This window comes from Sciurus vulgaris (genome assembly GCF_902686455.1).
Source record: "Sciurus vulgaris genome assembly, chromosome: 1".
NCBI lineage: Eukaryota > Metazoa > Chordata > Mammalia > Rodentia > Sciuridae > Sciurus > Sciurus vulgaris.
This window is the reverse complement of record NC_136461.1, coordinates 8166222-8189719: the sequence shown is the minus strand read 5'-3', so window position 1 is coordinate 8189719 and position 23498 is coordinate 8166222. Positions and strand designations below refer to the sequence as shown.

General features: G+C 57.5%; 3 protein-coding genes across 8 annotated transcripts in view; 1 reads left to right on the top strand and 2 right to left on the bottom strand.

Moving 5' to 3' along the window:
- Positions 1 to 2370, bottom strand: part of CLCN6 (chloride voltage-gated channel 6) — a 29120-nt gene extending 26750 nt beyond the window's left edge. For 2 of the 5 annotated variants that reach the window (XM_079103258.1, XM_079103260.1), the window contains exons 1-2: positions 2069 to 2370; positions 1181 to 1240 (exon numbers count right to left, since the gene is read on the bottom strand). In XM_079103258.1, the coding sequence (XP_078959384.1) occupies positions 1181 to 1240; positions 2069 to 2155 (147 nt within the window). In that variant the 5' untranslated portion in view covers positions 2156 to 2370. Of the gene's footprint in view, positions 1 to 1180; positions 1241 to 1383; positions 1916 to 2068 lie in introns of those variants that run through there. The other 3 variants (XM_079103256.1, XM_079103257.1, XM_079103259.1) reach the window with 3 other exon arrangements.
- Positions 2371 to 2437: 67 nt separating this feature from the next.
- MTHFR (methylenetetrahydrofolate reductase) lies at positions 2438 to 16201 on the top strand. Of its 2 annotated transcripts, none has more exons than XM_079142991.1 (12): positions 2438 to 2536; positions 5117 to 5362; positions 6372 to 6610; positions 7350 to 7460; positions 10621 to 10814; positions 11432 to 11682; positions 12637 to 12771; positions 12900 to 13080; positions 13285 to 13467; positions 14330 to 14431; positions 15205 to 15324; positions 15648 to 16201. In XM_079142991.1, the coding sequence occupies exons 2-12, from the start codon at positions 5130 to 5132 to the stop codon at positions 15864 to 15866; spliced, it is 1968 nt and encodes a 655-aa protein (XP_078999117.1). In that variant the 5' UTR covers positions 2438 to 2536; positions 5117 to 5129; the 3' UTR covers positions 15867 to 16201. The 2 variants fall into 2 exon arrangements, with proteins under 2 accessions (XP_078999117.1, XP_078999116.1); XM_079142990.1 differs by lacking the exon at positions 2438 to 2536 and adding an exon at positions 3975 to 4825.
- A 407-nt stretch (positions 16202 to 16608) lies between these two features.
- On the bottom strand, positions 16609 to 19180 carry LOC306663066 (uncharacterized protein). The gene is made up of 3 exons (XM_079143411.1): positions 17955 to 19180; positions 17589 to 17699; positions 16609 to 17087 (listed from the first exon to the last, which is right to left on the bottom strand). Exons 1-3 carry the CDS (start codon positions 18105 to 18107, stop codon positions 16884 to 16886), a joined length of 468 nt encoding a protein of 155 aa, XP_078999537.1. The 5' UTR covers positions 18108 to 19180; the 3' UTR covers positions 16609 to 16883.
- Between the last annotated feature and the right edge of the window lie 4318 nt (positions 19181 to 23498).

The window sequence follows — 23498 nt, the reverse complement described above, 5'->3', positions numbered from 1 at the left end:
CATAATAAATGTTTAAAAAATTCCATGCTATACTACGAATCCTAATGTTTACACTATAAAGCAAAAGGAAGGTACAGTATGTAAAGTAGTCAAGTATGTTACTGTCCTCACATATGGGATCTTTAGAGTCTACATGCCATTTAAAAAAGCACTGAACACACACTTGATTAATTCCACTTCTCAAACTGATTCTGAAGGAGCAGCTAAGGATGGACAAGAAAAGATGAACACTCACCACTATGCCATTCATTATAGAGAAGATGGGAAAAACCAAAGATGGATCAAATAAATCATGGCACAATAAAAAATTGTTTCTCTATTTGAAAAGATATTATATAAAAGTAGCAGTACAAAATTGTTATCGAGTTGGGCCAGGGAGAACAGACTAAGATAGCATATTTATTTGAATTAGGTTTTTCTCTTCTTTCTGTAAATCATTTAAGGATTTTCTATACAATTGTGCTTTTTGTCATTTTGAAAGTCTTATGAAAACTCATGATGAACTGATTAAATGATAATAAGTCAATTTCACTCTAGCAGTATTGGTCTTACAAAAAACACACACTCTTAAGAATCCCATACATGGGGGGCTGGGGTTCAGTGACAGAATGCTTGCCCAGCAGGCATGAGGTACTGGGTTCTATCCTCAGCACCACATAAAAATAAATAAGTAAAAACCAAAGGTATTATGTCCATCTACAACTAAAATAATAATAATAATAATAATAAAATCCCATACATGAAACTGGAAACTACATCAAGAACCATTCAGAAAGAAGCTGCTTGGGCAAGAAACTATCATTTGAAAAAAACTAAGTTCTCTCAGGAGAAAAGCAAGGCTTCCTTAACAGGGTATGAGCACATGCCTGTTATGAGTGTACACTGCAAGCAGCTTTGTCTCTGGGTTTCTGTAGGTTGTAAAGACAGTTTAATGGCAAATGCATACTCTAAGTGAAGGTACTACAGGTCCATAAAAGCAGAAACACAAGACCCTCTTAGGTGTAAAGGTGAAAAAAGGGATTGTTAAACAGCCCCTTTCCTAGAAGGACATCATTTCTTATCCACTCACTCCCTAGGACAGAAGGTCAAAGAGCATCTCAGGCTGGAATCATCACTTTGGTCTGAAGTGAGCAGCACACTCACTACTTTAGTTACCCAACATAGCATCTAAGAATCTCACCTCATAGTCTTTCCTTGGAAGGATCTCATCCTCCTCTTCCTGTGTCTCCCCAAGGATGGTCTAGAAAAACAGATCCACATTAGGGAGACCATTTTAGCGGTTAAGAGTGGAAGGAGGCAGAAATAGTTACTAAAATCAGTTGCTAGTTCTAAATCAGCTGGAGCCACCATCAAAGTGGAACAAGACCTCAAAAAAAAAAAAACCTTTTGGGATGAGGAGTCATGTGGGTGGAGATCTAGTCATCCAGTGGAATCTTCATTTCTATTGATACATTCTCCAGATAACCACTCTGATTTTTAGGACACCTCAAAGATGTCCAATGCCAGCTTAGAGGTGGGGGCAGAGGACTCAGGCTCCCTCTGATAATGCACTGAACCTGAAATCGGAAGGGCCTGTCCAAGTAGCCAAAATAGCTCAATTGGAAGCATGTTAGACTAAAGAAGGCACCTGTCAACTATGGGGACACAACTCAAGTTTCCCCAGGTTGCTTTGCAGGATGGAGCTGGATCGTCAGTGACCCACAAAGTGTGAGCGAATGAAAGAGGGCTGGATAAACTAAATCAGCTGTATGATGTGCACGAAGTCCTGTGGAAGGGGCTCATTCTGAACAGGCTTGTTTCATTCAAAACTCCTTTCAGATTAAAATTAAAGAAAATATAGATGAGAATATTGGAGTTGGCTGGATTCTCCTTCAGATTTCAAGGAGGGGTTATGAGAAAAGCCTTGCACGTTTAACAGGGCAGATGCTTCCAGAGCCCAGGCTGTGGTTCCTAGGCCCCACCCGCTGCCACCTGCGGGCCCATTTCGGCTCGGCCCCACCCCCGGCAACGCCTCTCGCCATCCCTTAGCAACCGCCCCCTCCCCAGCCCGGCCCCGCCCGCTTCTTACCAGCTCCTCCGGGGTGCGGGTCTCACGCTCGCCGCAGCAGCAGCACCACCTGCAGCAGCAGCACAGGGACCCCCTGCACCCCGCCATCTTCCTCCTTTGCTGCCACTCCGGACCACTCTGCCAACCCCTTCCCACCCGGGATCCGCGCCTCACGTGACTGGCCCGGGAGGGTCACGTGGCCTTCTCGAGCTTGGGGACGGAGACAGGGAGTGGCTGCAGACGGGTGGGGCGAGGGCCCGCGTCACATGACGGTAAAGCGACAGCTTCCAGCGAGACCGCTGGGCGCCGCCATGTTGGGGGCGGGGCTTCCGGTCGCCCGCGCCCGCGGTTCCGCCCTCGTGTCCCGCCTCCTTGGCAACCGGCGCCCGCGCCCCGCCCCGTCCTCGCGCCGCGCCGCCCTCTCCACGCGCCACGCCGCCGCTGACCCTCTGCGGCGGACCCGCGTTCCCAGCCACCATAGAGCCGCGGGTGAGTGACGGCGCGGCCGGGGTGGCCCCGGGAAGCTCCGGGTCTGGGGAGCACCCCCGGGACCCGGGACCTGCTTGGCGGCCGGGAGCGCTGGAGGCCGCGCTTCCACCTCCGCGGGGGCCCCCTCTGCGCGACCCCTCGGCGGGACTCGTGTGACCCCCGGTGGCTCCCCCCGCGACGATCCCAGCGCTGAGGCGAAGACTCGTTTTCAGGAGGGACCCCGGGATGGAGGGACCCTGAGCCAGGGGAGATCCAGGCTCCCGGGACCGGCATGGAACCGCGTCCTCGCCAGTGACCCAGTGACCCGGTGACCCTAGGCGGCTTCCAGCCCTAGCGCACACCTGCAGAAGTGAGGGACCGCTGTCCCCGCTGTCCGGTACCCACTGCGTCCTGCTGTGCACATACGTCCACCGCCACCCTTCTGGGGATGCTGGGCTTCGTGTCCCGCTCCTTGGCACAGTCTGGGTGCTCAGTGAATGGCAGAGGGGCATTCTGAGAACGGAGTAAGGACCTGCACCGTTGGTTGTTACTACTGGGTGCAGTCACTGGGGATGCCACTGGCAGGATATCTGGTCTTAGTCTCTAGGGGTGTTTTAGTCAACTTTTCTGCTGATGTGACCAAAAGACGAAACAAGAACATTTAGAGGAGGAAGAGTTCACTTGGGGGCTCAGGGTTTCAAAGGTCTCAGTACAAAGTCAGCTGGCTCCACCACCTGGAGCTGGTCATGGTGGAAGAGTGTGGTGGAGAAAAGCTACCCAGGACATGATCAGGAAGCAGAGACTCCACTCACCGTGTACAAAATACACACCCCAAATGCAGGCCCCCAATGACCCACCTCTTCCAGCCACACCCTACCTGCCTTCCCTCCACCCAATTATTCCTATCAGGGGATTAATGCACTGATTGGGTTGAAGCTCTCATGACCCAATCATTTCATCTCTAAGCCTTCTTGCTTGTTTCACACACGAACTTTTAAGGGGCACCTAATAACTAAACCATAACAAGGAGGAAGAAGGGGAGACAAACCTGTTACCTAGGTGCTATGGGAACCTCACTTCAGATAAACGGTGGGGGTTGGCTGAGGAGGGCGTACGTGGCATGTGGCTGGTTCATACTAGGAATGCAGCTAGTCTTCAAAGAGCAGATCATTTGCAAATGCCCCAGCTTCCTCCCCTGTTCTCCAGGTTTTGTTCCAGAGGCAATGGCTGAGGTACTCCCTTGAATGCCAGATGGCTGCTCTGCCCTTACCCACTTTTTCACTCCCCACTGAGAATCTGGAGTTTTAGGTCAGAATCACAATGAGCACGCTGGTCAGGGGTGGGAAGCTTTGGACACGGGTCCCTGGTCTGAATCAGCTCCTTGACTTTGGATGTCTCAGGAGAGGAGTGGTGATTCCATGAGGTTCTCCAGTCCAGGATCCAAAATAGGTGTGGGCATTCCCCACAATGACCGATGGTTCCTGTTGCTCCACGTCACCACACACCAGTTTCACCGTTGCGTGTTTGCCCACTGCTATGCAAGAGTCATGTTTTGTTTCATTTTTAAATATTTGTCTCATTTTCCCCACCAACCTACCATGTGGCACTGTGTCCTGTTGGCCTGTCCGTGGTTGCCCTGGTCAGGGCTTTGAGTGTGGTGGCTCTGGAGTCACTGATTGCCTGGGCTGCAGAGGTATGCAGACAGTTGGAAATAAATCTGTGCCCTTACTGAACTTGGGTCAGGCTCCTTTTCAAATAAAGCCAATGTCGGGTTCTAACGTGCAACACAGTGACTGTTTGGAAGTAGCATGAACTCCTGGGAAATCTGGCTGCCTCAAGCCCAGGCCCCTTCCGTCCTGCACACAGACTGAAACTGTAACAGGAGATGTTCCAGGCAGGGCCAGCCCCAGCCCGAGCTGTTCCTTCTTTGGAGGGGGATCTGGTGACCCTGAAGGTCTGGGGCCTCATCTCCACCAACATCCAGCATGTGCACTCTCCCTCCAGGCCCCGCTCCTTCATCAGCCTTCTCACTAGCGCCTCAGCCCTCCCTGGAGCCTGGAAGCCTCGCCCCCGCCCCTTGCGCCGGCCCCAGCTTAGCTCTGGCTCTTCCTTTGTCGCAGCTCCGCCCAATTGGGCACACCCGCTTAAGGGAAGGTTCCTCTGTTCCGTCCCTGCTCGCTCGGGGTCTAAGCTGACAGAGATGAACCATCGGAAAGCCAGAGTCCTCCCAGCTGGGCTCCGCTACCCCTCGCTAGGAATGTGGGCCTCCGAGGCTGGCAGCGTGAGGTTTTCTGTGCCACCCTCCATCAGGTAGCTGTCACCGAGGAGCCACAGACTGAAGGAAGGAGTGCGTTTCAGTGCCGGGTGGGGGCTGTCATGCAAGGAGCCAGGCAGCAGCAGAGAGCAGAGATTTGCGGGAGGCAGTGCAGACAGTAGCTGTGGAGCCTGGAGCCACAGGGCAGGGGCAGGGGCAGCCGGCCCACTCTGTCCTTCCTGCATAGAAATGCAGCCTCCCTCGCTTGAACCTGCCGCTCAGGTGCCTGGATGTGCCTGGCGCTTGGCTGCCTGCCCTCTGATGCCTCCTGCCCCCACCCTGTGCAGCAGGAGACGGGCCATGGAGAACCTGAGCCTAGGAGCTGGCGGCCCCAGACCCCACTCAGAGGGCAGCAGCAGTGGCAGTGAGAGCTCCAAAGAGGGTTCGAGATGCTCCACCCCCGGCCTGGACCCCGAGCGGCGTGAGAGACTCAGGGAGAAGATGAGGCGGAGGATGGAATCCGGTGACAAGTGGTTCTCCCTGGAGTTCTTCCCTCCTCGGACCGCTCAGGGAGCTGTTAACCTCATCGCAAGGTGAGCCGTGGTGCCGCTGGGGGCGGGGGAGGGTGACTGTCAGCGCTGTGGCCTGGGCTGCCCTTTAACCCGGCAGGAAAAGCAGCCAGAGGGGGCAGAAAAGAGCAGCGGCAAGAGAGGCTGTGTGATTTGTGACCTCTCAATTGCCTCAGAGTCCCTCCCCAGCCTCAGATGATTTAGACACATTCCCCAGTGGGTTAAAATTGTTGATTCTCTGACTGCATTTTTTGGCAGATCTTGGGTCTGGATCATGAGTGGTTTAGGAAGTCACAAAGCAGCAATTTAGAGAATGTTTTCAGCAAATTGGGAATTTGGATCATGCTTCTCAAGTTAGAAATGCCAACTTAATTATGTTAGCAGTTTATGAGTTTCAGTTCCATTTTTAAAGTGTTTGGCTTTTACCATTTGCACATGTGGCTCCAAGGTTATGAAGTGTAGAGGCACAGAAAGGTTTAAATACACTGTGGCAGCTTGGGACACAGGTGCCTGTGCAGGCCCCTAGTCTGCTCCAGGCACTCGGCCTTGCTCTCCAGGACTGCTGGCTGCTGTCCTGCGGCCAGGGAGGCAGCACAAAAGCATCTTGTGTCTGCTGACCCTCTTTTTCCTGTTCCTAGAATGAGGCTTTGCCTGCCACTGAGAGTGTCTTTGCTCCTGACCCTGAGAGTGTCTAAAGTCGCAGAGACCAGTGTGGGTGCGGCTGTTGCTCGCTGGGTGCTCTCCATGCACCCAGGCCCCACTGAGTGCTGTGGAGCCGTTTGCCATGTTTCTCAGGGAACCTTTATGAAGTAGGGACTGTTACCTGCCGCATCTTATAAATGAGGAACAGGCTCAGAGAGATCATGTCATTTGCCCAGGATCGTATGACTGATAAGTGGCCACATGGAGAGGTGACAGCAGGCTGCTCTGACTCTAACGTTCATGCTGTGCTTCCTCAGCTCCCAGGCCCTGTGGGAAGGTGAAGGGTGGTATCCCCCCCAGGAGCCCCTCTTTAGAACGAAATCCCCTACAGGTTTGATCAGATGGCAGCAGGTGGTCCCCTCTTCATAGATGTGACCTGGCACCCAGCAGGGGACCCTGGATCAGACAAGGAGACCTCCTCCATGATGATCGCCAGCACTGCTGTGAACTACTGTGGCCTGGAAACCATCCTGCACATGACCTGCTGCCGGCAGCGCCGGGAGGAGATCACAGGCCACCTGCACAAAGCCAAGCAGCTGGGCCTGAAGAACATCTTGGCGCTGAGGGGAGGTGGGGAGCCAGCAACCCCTCCCCTCTGGGTTCTTGCTTTCCCAAAGTGTTCGCCTGTCCCTGGAGCCGTCCTTTACTTTCCCTAGGCCCCATACTGAGCATGCCCGGGGTCTCCTCCTTGCCCAGAGATGCCGTGGGCACTGCACAGACGTGGCTGCCTCTTCCACCAGTCAGGGGAGCTGGTGCCCGATAACCCTGCCCTGGCTGCGCAGTTCTGTCGACTGCTATCTGCCTGTCAGAGCACAGGCCTGGCACTTGGCCAGGAGCACCCGCTCATCAGGCCTCCCAAGAACAGGAAGGGGGACCCTGATGGTTGGGAGGAATCTTGTGGCCTCGTGCTCCCCACCATGGGACCACGCCTCACTTGAGATAAATTTAAAATTTTCCCAGGACAGTCGGTAAAGTGCTTGCCTTGCAAGCACAAGGCCCTGGGTTCAATCCCCAGCACCGCAGGAAAAAAAAAAAAAAAAAATTCCCAGGAGGCAGAGCTTCAGGAGAGAGCGGGAGGCGAAGGAGAGGGCGCCCAAGCACTCTGCGGCAGCAGGGCTGGGCGAGGGCCCGCCAGTCCCCGCGCTCAGTGGAGTGGCAGCACTCGCAGGCTCCTGCACCCCTAGCCAGGGTGGGTGAGGAAGAGGAAGCTAGGCCCGAGGTGGCCTCTGCCTTTGGGAGCTTACAGCCCCTGCGTTAGAGGGAGCAGTCAGGTGAGAGCCACTGACCACGACCTCTACCCACCCTGCAGACCCCATAGGTGACCAGTGGGAAACGGAGGAGGGGGGCTTCAGCTATGCTGCAGACCTGGTGAAGCACATCCGAAACGAGTTTGGGGACTACTTTGACATCTGTGTGGCGGGTGAGTGGTGGGAGCATCCGGCTGGGCGGGGAGGGAGGGGAAGGGGCGAGAGGCTGCCGAGTCTGCCAGCGTGGGCAGCACTGGTGCAGGATGTGCAGAGGTGAGTTCCACACTGTCCTGGGCTTGTCGCGTCACCTGTGGCCTCTCAGGCCTGCCACCACCCCCGAGCTTTTGTTCCTCTACTTGGCTGCTCCCAGCCTGCCTGCAGCCCTCTTCTCCTCTTCAGCAAAGGAGATTTGCTATGGGGACTCCAGAGGACAGGGAACCCCGAAACCCAAGTGGCGGAAGTGGTGTCAGACCTCCCTAGGCCATGGAACCAGCTGGTCAGGAACCAGCTTTCCCAAGGAGCTGCAGGGTCCCATCTCTGCTTCCTCCCATAGACCGCAGTTATGCTTTTCCGTGCACACGACCTAATTCATTGCCAACTAGTATCCGGCTGATCCACAGGTCTCGGGTCAATTCCAGATTCCCAGGAGAGGGAGTGGGGGGCTCAACCCTAGCTCCACTGGCTACAGCCAGGAGACCGATGCCATGGCCTCCCCTCCACCTGGACTTGCTGGAATTGGGCCTCCAGCGTCTCTGACAGGGAGCAGGTATGGCAAGCCCTCGTGGGCCAGGGACACAAGAAGCCCCAGGACTGATGTGGGATGTTTCCTGGGGATGACAGGTTTCCTCTCATATTTTTTGGTAGTGGGGATTGAACACAGGGTGCTGTACCCGAACTCCATCACCAGCCCTTTTTATTTCTTGAGAGAAGGCCTTCCGAAGTTGCTGAGGGTCTCACTAAGTTGCTGAAGCTGGCCTCGGATTTTTACTCCAATTACTGGGATTACGGGCATGTGCCACCATGCCTAGCTAAATCAAACCATCTTTATATCAACATCAAAATCGCTATGTTATGGAATAATCTCAAGCAATCTGAATTAAAAAAAAAAAAAAAAAAGCACATGGCTTTAGGAAAATTATTTGTTGTGGGTGACTTTGGGCTTTTCCCGGGTTACCCATGTTAGTGCCTAGGGGTCCTAGGCAGGCATGACTGGGAAGCACTGATAAGGAGTTGGGAAGAGAAGCGGCATCTCCAGCTGTTCCTGGTGTCGCCGCTTCCCTACTCTGTCAGTGCCTGGGCCCTGCCTGTGCGCCGTCCTGGGTATTAGTGACCGTGGAGGAACCGCAGAGCTGAGAGCGGGCAGTCGCTGATCACACAGTAAGTGATGGGAAGATCAGTGGGTCAGACGGCACCAAGCTGCTCACCACAGAGAGAGCATGTGGTGAAGTGAGCAAGAGCCCAACGTGACCCAAGGCTAGGTTTGGGTGGTGATACGTATGCTTTATGGCCATATGGATTTTAAATTTCCTACTAGAAAAATAGCTTCTCTATTAGGAGTATCTCCTTGCCCCTTTACTCCTTAAAACAATGGCTTGTTTTTGGGGGGGGTACTGGGGATTGAACTCAGGGGCATTCAATCACTGAGCCACATCCCCAGCCCTATTTTGTATTTAGAGACAGGGTCTCACTGAGTTGCTTAGGGCCTCACTTTTGCTAGGGCTGGCTTTGAACTTGGTGATCCTCCTGCCTCAACCTCCTGAGCCACTGGGATTATAGGCATGCACCACTGTGCCTAGCTAAGACGACAGCTTTTATATTGGTTTGTTTTCTTTGGTTTTGTTTTCTTCAGTACTAGGGATTGAACCAGGCAGGCTCTGCCACTGAGCTGAATCTCCAACCCTTCTTATTTTTTATTTTGAGATAGGGCCTCACTGAATTGCTGAGGCTGGCCTCAAACTTGTGATTCTCCTGCCTCAGCCTCCCAAGTAACTGGGATAACAGGTGTGCGCCACCACGCCCATCTTTTATGTCCATTTTTGATGACTCTGGGTTGCCTAAGAAACAGAACTGCCTTATCATAGCAGAGCAGCTTGGCCTCCCAACAGCCCAGGTCTCGGGTCTGCTCCCTGCTAGGCTCAGGGTCCTCCCGGGCTTGGTAGAGGAAGCCAGGGCTCTCCCTGAAGTTTCTTTGGTCTGTGGTCTTCCTGCCTTCTGGAGTAGGCCACCAGCAAGTGCAATCCCCTAGGGAAGGGTCTGTTCCAGAACCAGTGAGGATCCCAGAGGGCATCTGGTCCCATCTCACAGGTAGTTCCGGAACCTCGCCTTCCACACACTGGGCACATGGCCATCCTGCTGTTCCAGTGCGTCTAGCCTCCAGGAGCTTGTGTAGGGTTGGCACCGATACTGGTTCTGCCATCAGAAGCAGTCAGGATGTGACTAATAAAGAGCTTCACTCAGCTGGATCCTTTTCCCCACAATGGACTTTAGACAGTTGAAAGTCGGTGCTGTATTTTCTCTTCACTTCCTGAAGTGAACCTTCTCTACTTTAATTCTTCATGTAATGTTAGCTTTTCATTGCTCTGACCAAAATACCTGACAGTAACCGTTTAGAGAAGTTTATTTGGGCTCATGGTTTTAGAGGCATAGTCCATGGTTGGCCGGCTCCATTGCTCTGGGCCCAACGTCATGGCCAAAGTGTGTGGAGAAGAAGAGCTACTCAGCTCATGGCAGCCAGAGAACAGGAGAAGCCAGGGGGACAAGATACAGCCCACAGGGACATACCCTCAGTGAGCCACTTCCAGCCACACCCTGCCTTGTCTGCAGTCACCACCCAGGACAGAGTATTCATCTGTCAGGTGGTTTGATCCATCGATTAGGTTCCAGCTCCCATACCTGATCATTCACCTCTTACAGTGGCACAGGATTTTTGGGGAGACACCTCATAACCAAACCACAGCATGTAACATGGTTCCTAACTCTTCGCAAATTTGGACCCCTGACAAACTTTAGTGTTACATCAAAAACAATATTTTTGGTTTATAAAAGTCAAGCCCAGTACCCCAGAAGCTGCTCAGCCAGCACTGAATGTGACACCTTCATGCCCCCTGGCCATGGTGCAGGCTGATCTGCCTGGCTGGCTGAGGCATTTGGAGCAATCCACCCCCACACCTGGGACAGTGACTCCAAGCAGCCGCCCATGAGCTGACGCTCCGGGGGTGGGGGCACAGGCTGCCCACATCACCTGTCCACACTGTGCCGTTGGAAGGTGCAAGTACAGAACTCAGCCAGAGCAGGTGTGGGCCAGTCTCTTCCTACAATTGTCCCTTTCGGCAGGTTACCCCAAAGGCCACCCCGAAGCAGGGAGCTTTGAGGACGACCTGCAGCACTTGAAGGAGAAGGTGACCGCGGGTGCCGACTTCATCATCACCCAGCTCTTCTTTGAGGCCGACACCTTCTTCCACTTCGTCGAGGCCTGCACCGCCGTGGGCATCACCTGCCCCATCCTCCCCGGGATCTTCCCTATCCAGGTGAGGCGCCAGCGCACTCAGATCCTGCAGCCCCCAGCACCGGCCAGGACTCTGGGAGGTGCCGAGTACATGCTGGTTCCTCTGGCCACTCCTGGACATCCTCTCGACAGCATGCCTGTCCTTGCCCAGTGCCCTGGGCCACCTGGCTCTGGCCACCTCTGACTGCCCCCTCGCCCTGCAGTGGTGTCTATCAAGGGTCCTGTTGTATTCTGACTGACTGACAGTGTCACCAAAAGGGGTTCTAGTTCTCATTATAAATTTTGCTTAAATCGGTGTTTCCCAGACTTGGCTGTCACGAGACAGCCCATCTTGGGAGTTCCGATGTGGTAAACCCCGTGTGGGCCTGGGAATCTGCATTTCACGTCTCAGGACTGGCTAGGTTAGATGACCACCACGATATCACATCTGGAGCTCACGGCTGACCAGGCTGGTGGCAGGGATGCTGTGGGCAGCTGCTGTACTCTGCAGAGAGTGGCAGAGGCAGGGTGGGCCCAGGACACCCTGCAGTCCCTCAGCACCATGTTGCAGTTGTGGGAGGCCTGACGGGGGTGGGAAGGGGGGAAGTGTTTCGGGTGAGGTGGCCTTGAGGTAACCCCACAGCCCCGTGTCTTGGGCAGGGCTACTCCTCCCTCCGGCAGCTCGTGAAGCTGTCCAAGCTGGAGGTGCCGCAGGAGATCAAGGATGTGATCGAGCCCATCAAGGACAATGACGCCGCCATCCGCAACTATGGCGTTGAGCTGGCCGTGAGCCTGTGCCGGGAGCTCCTGGCCAGTGGCCTGGTGCCAGGCCTGCACTTCTACACTCTCAACCGCGAGGTGGCCACCACAGAGGTGCTGAAGCGCCTGGGCCTGTGGACTGAGGACCCCAGGTGAGGGTGGGGGCGCTGGGAGGCCTGGAGGAGAGTCAGCAGTGGCGGCACAGTGCAGCCTGTGTGGCGCGAGGCTGCCCTGACACAAGGCTCTGTCCTCAGAGAGCGCCACGTGCTGCTCAAGGCCCATTTCCTTTTATCTTTGTGGCACTGGGCTCTGAACCCAGGGCACTCTGCTGCTGAGTTAGACTCCAGCCCTTTTTATTTTTTGTTTTGAGATGTAGTCTCCCTAAGTTGCCCAGGCTGGCCTGGAGCTTGTGATCCTCCTGCCTCAGCCTCCCGAGTAGCTGGCATTACAGGTGTGCATCACCGCACCTCACCTCACTTTTAATTTCTCTCTTCCTTTCTTTTTTTTGGTACCAGGAATTGAACTCAGGGGCACTCGACCACTGAGCCACACCCCCAGCCCTATTTTGTATTTTATTTAGAGACAGGGTCTCACTCAGTTGCTTAGGTCCTTGCTTTTGTTGAGGGTGGCTCTGAACTTGGTGATCCTCCTGCCTCAGCCTCTGAGCTGCTGGGATTACTGGCATGCACCACTGCACCCAGCCACTGTTGATTTTTAATACAGTAAATATGGATAGATAAAAGCCACGTAACCACAAATTCTTCAAAGTCATTGTTTTTGAGTACAGGGTGATGACATCAATTTGGTGATTCTAAAAGATTGGTTGCATGAATTCTACTGCACCCCTTAAAGGGATTCTTTGACACTCCATACCTGGTACAAGTGGTTTTTGTTTTGTTTTTGAGACCAGGTCTCCCTATTACTGTTGCCCAGACTGGCCTCCAAACCCCTGGGCTCAAATGAGCCTCCTGCCTCAGCCTCCTGAGAGCTGGGACCATAGGAGCTGCCCGAGTGGAGGTTTAGAGTCAGTCTGAGAAGCCAGGCCTGGTGGTGCGCCCCCGCCTCCTTTTCCAGTCCCTTGTCCTTTCTGTCTCCATCCTCGCCAGGCGTCCCCTGCCCTGGGCTGTCAGTGCCCACCCCAAGCGCCGGGAGGAAGATGTGCGTCCCATCTTCTGGGCCTCCAGACCAAAGAGCTACATCTACCGCACCCAGGACTGGGACGAGTTCCCCAATGGCCGCTGGTGAGCACCTGCAGACGCTCCTGCCCGGAGATCCTGTGCCTGGGAGGAGTCGGGCAGGATCACAGGAGTACCCTCCTGGGCACGTGGTGGCAACTGCCCTGCCCTGACCTCGGGCGCCTCCCTGCCAGGGGCAACTCCTCCTCACCGGCCTTTGGGGAGCTGAAGGACTACTACCTCTTCTACCTGAAAAGTAAGTCCCCCCGGGAGGAGCTGCTCAAGATGTGGGGGGAGGAGCTGTCCAGCGAGGAGAGCGTCTTCGATGTCTTCGCACGCTACCTCTCAGGAGAGCCAAACCAGCACGGCCGCACGGTGAGCGAGGCGGCTGGGGCCCTGGCTCCCTGGCCCTGTCCCCGTGGGCTGCATTGCTCCATCCTGTGCCTCCCCCGTCCACGTGGTGGATGCTGAGCTCAGCAAGGGGATGGAGGTGGATTAGGGGAAGGGCTCCTGGGACCAGGAGAGGCCCACCCAGGGCCTGGAGCGCCTGGCCGCCAGCCAGCTCACCCTCCTTGCCAGGTGACCTGCCTGCCTTGGAACGACGAGCCCCTGGCAGCCGAGACCAGCCTGATGAGGGAGGAGCTGCTGCGTGTGAACCGCCACGGTGTCCTCACCATCAACTCGCAGCCCAACGTCAACGGGAAGCCATCCTCGGACCCCGTGGTGGGCTGGGGCCCCAGCGGGGGCTACGTTTTCCAGAAGGTACGGTGGAGATGCAGCAGGCTGCCCACCCGACCAGCGCCCATGGGTTCCCGGAGGTTGGGACACAGCTCAGGCCTTTCTCTCCTGAGCCCTCCGTTTTGAAGGAGTGGAGCCGAGTGGACAGGCACTGACACTTCAGGTCAGCCAGCCCAGGGCGGTGACTCTCCTCTCGGCCCTCAATCTTGTCTTCTATAACGGGACGGAACAGGAGGGAGTGTGGGAAGCGCTTCGCTCTTGGGAAGGACTCAGAGCAGTCACTCACAGGGCTGGTGCCTCAGGCTGGCAGGCACCTTTCTCCTGCAGCTGCTGGAGTTGAGCTGCTTTCTGAGCTGGGCCTGTGGGCCCTGGACCCAGCCCTAGGGTCCCAGCCCTGCTGTCCACTGTCAGTGCAGCTGGCCCAGTTGCTCCAACACTGGTTCCTGGGGATGAAGTGCACACCTTCCAGCATTATGAACTTTCTAGCAAATGAACCACCGAGCTCAACCCTTGGGAGCTGCAGGTGCTAGAAACATGTCAGTGTCGTCCTCGCCCAGTAACTGGGGAGGGCAGCTTGGCAGAGGTTGCCTCTGTCCAGCTCCAGATGCTTCTCCCTGAGTGGCTGAGCGGGGTGGCAGATGTCCTTCTGTCCATCCAGACTGAACCCTCCTGTGCTGTCCCCTCCACCTCCGGTTTCACCAGCCCCACAGTTCATACTCAGCCACAGGCCACCTCCAACCCTGGTGCCCCGGTGTCCTGCACGTGTGCTGTGAGGGCCCCTCCCTGGATGGTCAGGGCCGGTGGGCCCATGTGGAGCACGCTTAGCAGCACAGGCCAAGGGCGTGTGGCGAGGAGGGGCTAACAGGACGGCACCCACCGCCCACAGGCCTACCTGGAATTCTTCACTTCCCGCGAGACGACGGAGGTGCTTCTGCAGGTGCTGAAGAAGTACGAGCTGCGGGTGAACTACCACATCGTGGACGTGAAGGTAGCGCCCGGCCCCGGTACCACCTGCCTGCCTTCGGTGGCTGCGCAGCGCTGGTCCAGCCAGGCATCACGTGTAGGGCAGACAGACAAACCTCGACCTGGGGCTCCCGTCTCGGTGAGGGAGGCCAGTAAATGGTAATGGCAAGTCAGTGCGAGGAGGAGAGTGCAGTTCCGTGGAGGAGGCTGCAGACTCGGAGGAGGGACTCAGACCTGGGAGGCAGGAGAGGAGTGGGGAAGAGGTGCGCGGCCCAGGTCCTGCGAGGCAGAGGACTTGGCCAATGGGGAGAAGGGCGTGTCAGGGAGGGGGCGGAGGACATCAGAGGCATGGAGCTGCACCATCTTGGGGGACGCCGGGCACTGGGCAAGGAGGGGCAGGAGAGTCAGGCCCGTTCCCCAAAAGGCAGGTGTGTCCCTTTGGCCAGTGGTGGAGTGGCTTGCTCTGCTCCTGTGCCTTCTTAGGCAGGTCACAGTGACAGCTGTGTAGAAAACAGAATAGAGGTGGTAGAAGAGAGCAGCAGATGAGTGCGGAAGGGGTCTTGTCAGCTGGATGCAGAGGCTACCTGGAGCAGAGCGAGGGCAGGAAACTGCCCAGGATAAGGTCTGGGCTTCTGGTTGACATGGACTGCGGTGCCACTTGGCTGTAGGCCTGTCAGGGGCAGGCGGAGGTGTGGTGGCGTGCTGAGCCCAGAGTGTGGCAGGAACTCGAGGGTCTCGGGCAGTAAAGGGCTGTGGATGCTCTGCCTGACCTGCCTCCCCACACTCATGCCTCTTCAGGGTGAGAATATCACCAACGCCCCTGAGCTGCAACCCAACGCTGTCACGTGGGGCATCTTCCCTGGGCGAGAGATCATCCAGCCCACGGTGGTGGATCCTGTCAGCTTCATGTTCTGGAAGGTAAAGGAGCCAGACAGGAACCTGCCCCGCCCTCCCTGAGAACCCTGGACAGACAGCATTCTAATCCCAGGTGACCCAGGTGACCCAGGTGCGGGGCTGACAGCCACACCCCCAGGGCCCGCAGACTCGGCCTTCAAGGCCACACGTCCACACACGGTCTTGTTTCTGAGCCAGGCGGGAATAGTGTTGGGAGGGGGCCTCATTCTGCTCCTGGACATGTCCAGCAGGGCAGAAGCCCTTGGAATGCTGCCGTGGGTCCCTGAGCCGAGGGCAGCTCTGTTGACCTTGCCCATGTGCGCGCGTGCCCACGCGTGCACGTGTAGGACGAGGCCTTCGCCCTGTGGATCGAGCAGTGGGGCAAGCTGTATGACGAGGAGTCCCCGTCCCGCATGATCATCCAGCACATCCACGACAACTACTTCCTGGTGAACCTGGTGGACAATGAGTTCCCGCTGGACAACTGCCTGTGGCAGGTGATGGAAGACACATTCGAACTGCTCAACAGGACCGCGCAGAGCGGGAGGGCGTCGGATGCGCCATGACCTTGCATCCTGCCAGCCATGCTTGCCGCTGCGTCCAGCCTTCTTCCTCGCAGTCCTGGCTCTCCCTCGTTGCTCTGGAGTTTGGCCTCCACTCCCCCATGATGATGGCAACCAGGCCGACGCGAGGCTTCCGGGCTCTGGCTGGGCCTGGGCAGCAGCACCCGGAAGCCTGCTCCCTGCTCCAGCTAGCAGTCGGTCCTGGTGGGGAGCCCTGCCGCCCCGCGGGGGAGCAGTGGGCAGCACACCGCCTCCCTGAGGAGGAGACTGGGGGTCGCAGTGAGCCCTCATGCCAGGGCAGCCCGAGGAGCCAGCCAGGGACCCCAGCGAACCTGTACTTGGGGGCCTATGGAGGATGGGGAAGAAGAGTCTGCTGAGTAAGGGGCTGTGCCCCGTGCCTCCACCTGTGGTGACACGGCAGCTCACTGCCTGCCTGGCACACAGCAGGCCACGCCAGGCCCCTGGACCGCGGGCACTGCCCGCTCTCGCCTCCTGCAGGGATGCTCTTCGAGATAGTTGTCTGTTCCGGGGACCGGAGAGAAAAGTGCCCTTCAAGGGTTCAGGGCTGTCCTAGCCCTTGTGCTTTCTGGGCCCTGTGGCCTCCCCGTCCTATTAACCGAGAGGCAAAGATGGGGCCTAAGCAGGCCCTGCAGACTCCCTGGCTTATTTTTAGGCAGGTGCTTCTGCCAGCTGCTCTCCCTCTGCCCACGGTGGCCCAGAAGCCCCTGCGGGCACTCCTCTGGCAGGCACACATGGGCTGTCCTGGCGGCTGCCTGCTTGGCTGGCTTAGCGGGGGATGCCTGCACCCGGTGGGGGTGTCCACAGAGCTGCTGAGGGCAGAGAGGGGGCTTCCTCTTTCCTCTCAGCCCAGCTGACGGATGGGGTGGGGGACAGCCTTTAAGAAAGACTGAGCAAGAGAAGCAGCTGGGACCGAGGAGGGCTTTATTGTCCTACAGAGCTCCTTGGGCCGTCAGCACGCCCGAACGTGTGCGGCACCGTCCCTCCCTGGGAGGGCCGGGCTCAGCTTTGCTTTGTATTCTGTGGGAGCGAGTCACCGCTGCAGCTGGACACCTGTTCTGGGCCAAGCCCGCCATGCCAGGGACTGGGCAGCTTCCAGCCTACTCCCTGGGCCCCTGGTGCCTGGCCTGACAAGGGACTCAGGCTGCTGGTGGCTCCTCTCCTTTGGCTCCTGGCCGCCAGGCACTGACACCACTTCTTGAAGGCCTAGAATCAGAGCAGCAGGAAGGACTGTTTGTCTCAGACTTCCCCCAGGCCTGTGCTGTGCCTGCCAGTGTGACACCTGCACTTGGCTCTTTCCGTCCCCATCGAGTCCCCTGCATCTGCCCTAGGCAGCCAGTCCACCCTGCCCCAGGTCAAATGCACAGGCTCAGAATAGACTGGACATGTAACCTGGAAGCTGGGCAGCAAGTGAGGAGGCGGGTGCCCCAGACCCACACCGACGGGGCTGTTAGGAGCAGCCAGCGAGCCACAGGCCAAGCCTTGCCGCTCCAGAGCGAGTGACCACCACCCTGGGCTGAGCCTGTGGCCAGTCAGATCTCAGGCTCCAGTCTCTGGGCTTGTGTTCTACACCCAAACTGACCCTTCGCCCCTGAAAATGAAGAGGCCCTGGAGGGGCAAGCAGGGAAGACCCTCCCTCAGCCATGGCCAGGCTGGTGCTGGTTTGGGAGGGCTGGCTGGGTGGAGTGAGGCGGGCCCTGGCCGTACCTGGCAGAGGACCCAGCCATCGTCTCGCTGCCGAAGCTTCCCAGCCACGCGCAGCTGCAGGAACCGCCGCCGCCACAGCCTCCAGGCCTGTCCCAGGTGCCACTGCCTGAGCTGTGGGGAGGAGTGACAGGGAAGCCCCAGCCCTTCTGCCTCTCTCCAGCTCTGATCCCGGGCGAAAGGGATGTGCCAAGGGCTGTCCTCTCAGGTGGCTAGTGCTGCAGCTTCCTTGGCCCAAGGCCCCACTCTCAACTCCTGGAGCAGCGCACACTGGGGGCATTGCTTCTCGCTTAGCCGAGGGCGGGTGGGAAGGAGGTGTGCCCTGGGGCTGCGGAGCTGCCTGTAGAGGAGGGGGACCAAGCCGCTCACCAGGGCCTGAGGCAGCTGCTGCACCCCTCGAGCATCTTTCCAGCACTGCCAAGCCGCCGCCAGGCGCCTGGCATTCCAGGAAGCCTGCAACCTGCGGAGTTCAGCCTCAAGGCGCCAGCGCCGCAGATACTTCCTCCTCAGGACCAGGAGCATCAGGACCTCCTCGTGACCATGGAGCGGGGCAGGACTGCGGGCCTGGGACTGCTCTTCCAGGATCCTACTCAGCCAGAGTGCCCAGCTGAGCCAGGACACGGGCCTCCCCCAGCCTCCCCCACGGGCACAGCTGCTCGTACCCCAGCCTCCTCCAAGGGGCCTCCTCTTGGCCTTGGAGGGCTCTGGTGTCAGGGCTGCCAAGCCCGCCCACTCTCAGTCCAGAAGGCAGCCAGCTAGAGACCCAGCTGCCTTGTCCAGGCCAAGGCAACCAGAACCGGAGGGTGGGGCAGACGGTCTGCTCTCTGTCACCTGGAAAGGGAGTCAGGTCAGAGAAGACACACGGGCTCAGAATGGCATGTGCTCCCTCCTGCCACCTGTAAGTGGCGAGCACTGCAGAGGCCAGAGGGGCTGAGTGGGCCCAGCCCTCCCCCATCGCCAGGCTCAGAGACTACGGGCGTGGCTGGACCAGGGAATTGTTTTCCTGAAACAGCTGAGACAATGGGAAGAGGAAGTGGGTGGGAAAGCACATAAGAGGGATTGGCCAAGGAGGTTATTTCCAGGTCCCTGAGGGCTGGTGACCACCAGGGCCAGGATCTCCTTACTCTGAGCCCAGGTGGTTTCTTTCTGTGTCCCCTCTACACCGCAGCTGTGCTCCCATGTTCCTTGGGGCAGCGCAGGACCCGTGGCCTGTGTCCAGCAGCTGTGGGTCTAAGGAACAGCCAGAGAGGAAACCAGAACCCACCCTGCTGACCAGGTGGGATTCCTGCCTTGCCCCTGGCATCACCAGGGCCTCTCACGTGCATGTTCACAAACAGACCCTTCACCTCACGTTCGCCCATGAGCCCCGAGGCCCCTAGAGGAAAGGCTCCCGAGAATAGTGTGACTGCCAGGACAGGCCACTGCCTCTTCCTCTGCCCATTCTCCCACTTGGCCAAAGACATCCAGGCAGAGGGTGGACCTCAGCTACCACTGGGTGAGAGTTCACCCGCCAGGGCCTGCCCCGAGAACACAACGTGGAGGACTTGTCTCGGGTCTAGCCCCAGAACCTGAGCCCCCAGCTGGTGCCACATAGACTAGGTTCTCTGCAGGACTGCCATGCTGCTCACTGACTGCAGGTGGCACAGCGAGGGCGTCCTGGGTGTGTGCTCGCATGGGGGAGGGCTGAGTCCTGCCTGTACCAACTTTCTTCTCTCTCTTCTTTCTCTCTCTCTCTCTCTCTCTCATTTTTTGGTATCAGGGATTGAACCCAGGGGCACTTAACCACTGAGCCACATCCCCAGCCCTTTTTATTTTTACTTTTAAGACAGATTCTCACTAAGTTATTTAGGGCCTCTCTTAGTTGCTGAGGCTGGCCTTGTACTTGTAGTCCTCCTGCCTCAGCCTCCTGGAATACTGGGATTACAATCTTGTGCCACTGTACCTGGCTTCTATTTTGTACTCTAAGCCTAAGTTTCTCCATCAGCCATGGGAGCTCTTACCTTGGTGACAGGAATGGAATGAAGATACATCAAATACTCTGACAAAGAAGTACCCGCCCCCAGATCTGCCATTGCTATAGTTGCCTATGTGCAAACTCTGCAAACCACCAAAGCCAGACTCCATTATGTTTTAAAAATCAAAAACCAGTGTTTTTCTTACTCTCTGAAATTGGTCATATTCTTCCTGGAATTTTGAAACAGGACTTCTGATGATGCGAAACACTAGTTGACCTGCCAGTACCTCTGGGCTGTGTCCCTCAATGACATGTCCCCAGACTGCATGGAGTGTCATGTCTTGTGCCTGGGCTTTGTAGTGGCCCCTGCCCTCCTGCTAGGCCACTAGCCTCTTATCACCATTTACTGTGTCAGAACTAACGGCTTCTGGTCTGGAGAAGACTGACAGTTAACCTTCGGGTAGTTAAAATTATGACAGCTTTTTCTACTGTATGTTTTCCAGTTTTTCTGTAATGAGCATATTTAGTTTTTCCATTAAAAAAAAAAAAAACTTTACAAAAATTGCTACCATCCCCATGTCCTTTCTTGATCCTAGTCTGCACATGATACATAATGAATTTAAGTGTCTGTCTCTCCAACAGACTGAGACCCCAGGACGTTGGTCTCTGCAGCCAGGTCTGTGCTGGGCTAGCACCCAGAGGTGCTCAGTAAATGTTTGCAGATGGACCCCAAGTTGCCTGCCATCCCGAGCCAGGAGGGCATCTAAGAACCAGGTAGCAGTGGTGGCCATGAGGGTGTTGGGTCCTTAGAGAAGCCTCTAACCAGCTGTCACCATGGCTGGTGATTCTAAAACCAGTCAGAGGGTCACCTCTGCACCTCCCACCCCCCTGCACCCCACCCACCTGCTTCCAAGGGGCAGGAGTGTTGGTCAGCATGAGGCGCCCTCTGCTGGCCAGCCTGGGCCAGTGCTCAAGGTCGGTCCCCTGGGCCTGGGTCCATGGTGCCAGCCGCACTCTGTGCAGTGCTGTCTGCCACTGGGCCCAGTGGATCCACAGGAGGCGCCTGAGCCCGGCCTGCTGGAGCTGGGTGATGGCAGCTTGCTGGACATGGCCCTGGGCTGCTGACTGAGCCCAGGACTTCAGGACCCTGGAGAAGAAGGGGGAGGCTATACCAGAGGCCACTAGGGCCAGGAGTCTAAGGCAAGCCGGACAGGAGCCCCCCCCCACGCCTATGCCCTTTGGGAGGGGCCTCCCGGGAAGGCCCAGGCCGCTGCCCCTCCCCCATTCCTCTTCGGGAGAATTGGGTTAAAACGCGTGTGGAGAGTGGCCTGGACAGGAAGGACAAGTTTCCTGTTTATGTGGCAGAGAGGACAGTCCTGTCAGCTCCTCTTTACTGTTTTTGGCCCCCAGAACAGAACCAGCTATGATGGCCAAGATCACCATCCTATCACCTCCTGCACCTCGCCCTCCCGCCCCGCTTCTAGTATGCCCCACTGCTGGAAGGACCAAGCCCCAGGCCTGAGCCGGAGCAGGCTGCAGGCTGCCCTCAGGCCACTCAGCTTCCAGGCCGCATGGACCCTGTGGGTACACAGGCCACCTGGGCCTGCACTCTCACTTCGACCAGCCGTGGGGCCTCAACACCAGCCAGGGCCACCAAGGCCTGCTGGACCTGGGCCCTCTGCTGCCTGCCTGCCAGCTTGCTGCACAGTCTCTCCAGTGACAGAGGAGGCCCAGGCCACACGCTGCTGCTGTGACCAGGCAGCTACCTCTGGGCCCCCTGCCAGGTGGCAAATGAAGCCCCAGTGCCCTTATCCTCTGGCTGGACTCTGAGACCCAGGCTACCCCTGTCCCTCGCAAGCTCATACCGGGCCTGGAAGTGGCTGCAGGAAGGAGTGGAGCAGGGGCCAGCTGGCTGGAGTCAAAAGTCACATTTATCCAACATGACACCTGCTCATCACTCCTAAGTGACATAGGGTACTCACGATTTGGAGTATGCAGCCCTGTGCCTTAAAACTGCCTTGACTGACAAGCAGCAGGGAGCTCGGCACACACCCACCCCATCTTTGAACCCTGGGCTTGGGAAGCAGATGCCCCCTGGGAGGGGTGGACCCAGCAGCGTGGGTGGGTTCATGACCACGCCGTGTGGCCACCGGTCTGCTGCCCTGAGGGGACTGAAGGGACACTGGAAACATCTATCTGGGCCGCACGGTGGGAGGAGACGTTGTCCTTGAGGCTTAATTTTAAGGTATTGAGTTCCACCAGATACTCAGCACCAAAAAAAAAAAAAAAAAAAAAAAAAATCCCGGTCTCTGGCAGTTGGGAGTGCCCCAGGGCTGTGCTGCTCACTCTGCCTGGTGGCGCATGTCTGAGGCCTTCGTTCTGCCACCTGATTGCACCTCTGAAACCACAGCACTGACCTGGCCAGGTGGACTCCTGGGCAGTGGGGTAGCGCAGGGGGTTGCCACCCACCCCAAACGCGCAACAGGAGGTTGGTGGTCACAGCCTTGGGCCGGGTGGCGCCTCCCTGCCTTCTCCAGCCTGGGCCGCCTGAGCCGCCTGGCCTGGCTCCCTCTCTGGGTGGGGATGAGTGGCCCCCTGCCCGGGCCCACCCACCTCGGCTTGTGTCTCCGTGGTTGAGCTGCTGCCTGCCGCCAGGCCTGGAGCGCCGCCCTCCGCAGGCCCTGGAGGTGGCCCTGCACCCACCTCTGGTGCTTTTCCTGCAGGAACCGCTTCCCTGGGACAGAGAAGGCTGAGGTGCCACTCGGTTCGTCCTGGCTGCTCCCGGCCCTGCTCGGCCAGCCCCTTGCCCTACCCACGAGGAGCGGAGGTGGCCCCCGGGCTGTCTGGGTTAGTACGCTTCTGCGACAGCTGGCCGTCTGCTGGTCACCAGACCAGCCAGACCCAGGGAGTCCTTGGGTGGTTTTGGTCTTATTTCCAGTACTGGGAATGGAAGCCAGGTGGCCTCATGCCAAGCGCACACTCTGCCCCCGAGCGGCCCTCCCAGCCCCTGGCTTTCCAAAACCAGTTTTGACAATGTTCAGATAGTGGGAGAATTCAGATTTTAAAAACGGAGAGTTCTAGTTTCTCTTCAGTGAGGAGGTCCTGCAAACGCTGGGTTGGCCTTCCTGATGCAGGAATTGGGCGGAGAAGCCACTGTCTCCAGAGGACAGGCTGCGAGCTGCCCTGATCACCTCCTGCCCTCCGGCCTATACGACATGTCACTGTAGCGGGCGACCCCAGGATGGGTCCCAGGATCCCTCCTGGTGTCCACGTCCTGTGTAATGCCCCCACACACCTGAAGTGCAGGCTGGACTGACTGGCCTGCTTCCAGCCAACAGAGTCCAGCAGAGGTGAAGGGACGCTGATTAGGTTATGCCGGCCTGGCTTCCGGCTGGGCACTCTCACTTCCTCTTGGATCACTCACCTGTAGGCCGTGGGGTGGGGGTGGGGGCGGCTGCCACTCATGTGGGGACCCTGCTGAGAGGCCCATGTGGCAAGGTCAGGCTACAGGGGTGTGGGCTTGGATGTACACCCCTGCCTTCGGATGGCTCTGCAGCCGTGGGTGGCCTGGACTCAGCGCATGGACGCTGAGACACTAAGTGTCTGGGGCGCAGCCGCGGCAGAGCACTTGCCTGGCCCGAGCGAGGCCCTGTGCTCCATCCCCACCACTGAATAAATAACACACCAGTGTTGGGGCCAGTTGTCACACAGCAGTGGCTCAGAGGCCCCTGGAGCTGTGGCAGTGACTTGGCTGGGTTCAACAGTGCCGAGGGCAGAGCCAGGACCTGGGAAGTCTGTCTCGGGCCACGCCGCTCCCTGCCCGGGCACACTTCCTTCTAAGGAGTTCACAGCCTCGGCCGACTCAGCAAGCCCACTCCTTCCCACCCACTGCCCTGGCCTCTGCAGACCCCGCCTCACTGCCCTCTCCGCGGTGGAGCCGCCCTCCCCACCAGGCCAGG

Bases quoted from the DNA above. Each gene is read 5' to 3' on its own strand.
- MTHFR (XM_079142990.1), top strand. From the start codon at position 4,401: ATGTTCCAGGCAGGGCCAGCCCCAGCCCGAGCTGTTCCTTCTTTGGAG. The intron at 4,826-5,116 runs GTAGCTGTCACC...CACCCTGTGCAG, and splicing joins TCTGTGCCACCCTCCATCAG to CAGGAGACGGGCCATGGAGA. The intron at 13,468-14,329 runs GTACGGTGGAGA...CACCGCCCACAG, and splicing joins GGGGCTACGTTTTCCAGAAG to GCCTACCTGGAATTCTTCAC.
- LOC306663066 (XM_079143411.1), bottom strand. From the start codon at position 18,107: ATGCTCCTGGTCCTGAGGAGGAAGTATCTGCGGCGCTGGCGCCTTGAG. The intron at 17,700-17,954 runs GTGAGCGGCTTG...TCCTCCCCACAG, and splicing joins AGCAGCTGCCTCAGGCCCTG to CTCAGGCAGTGGCACCTGGG. The intron at 17,088-17,588 runs GTACGGCCAGGG...CTCTGATTCTAG, and splicing joins ATGGCTGGGTCCTCTGCCAG to GCCTTCAAGAAGTGGTGTCA.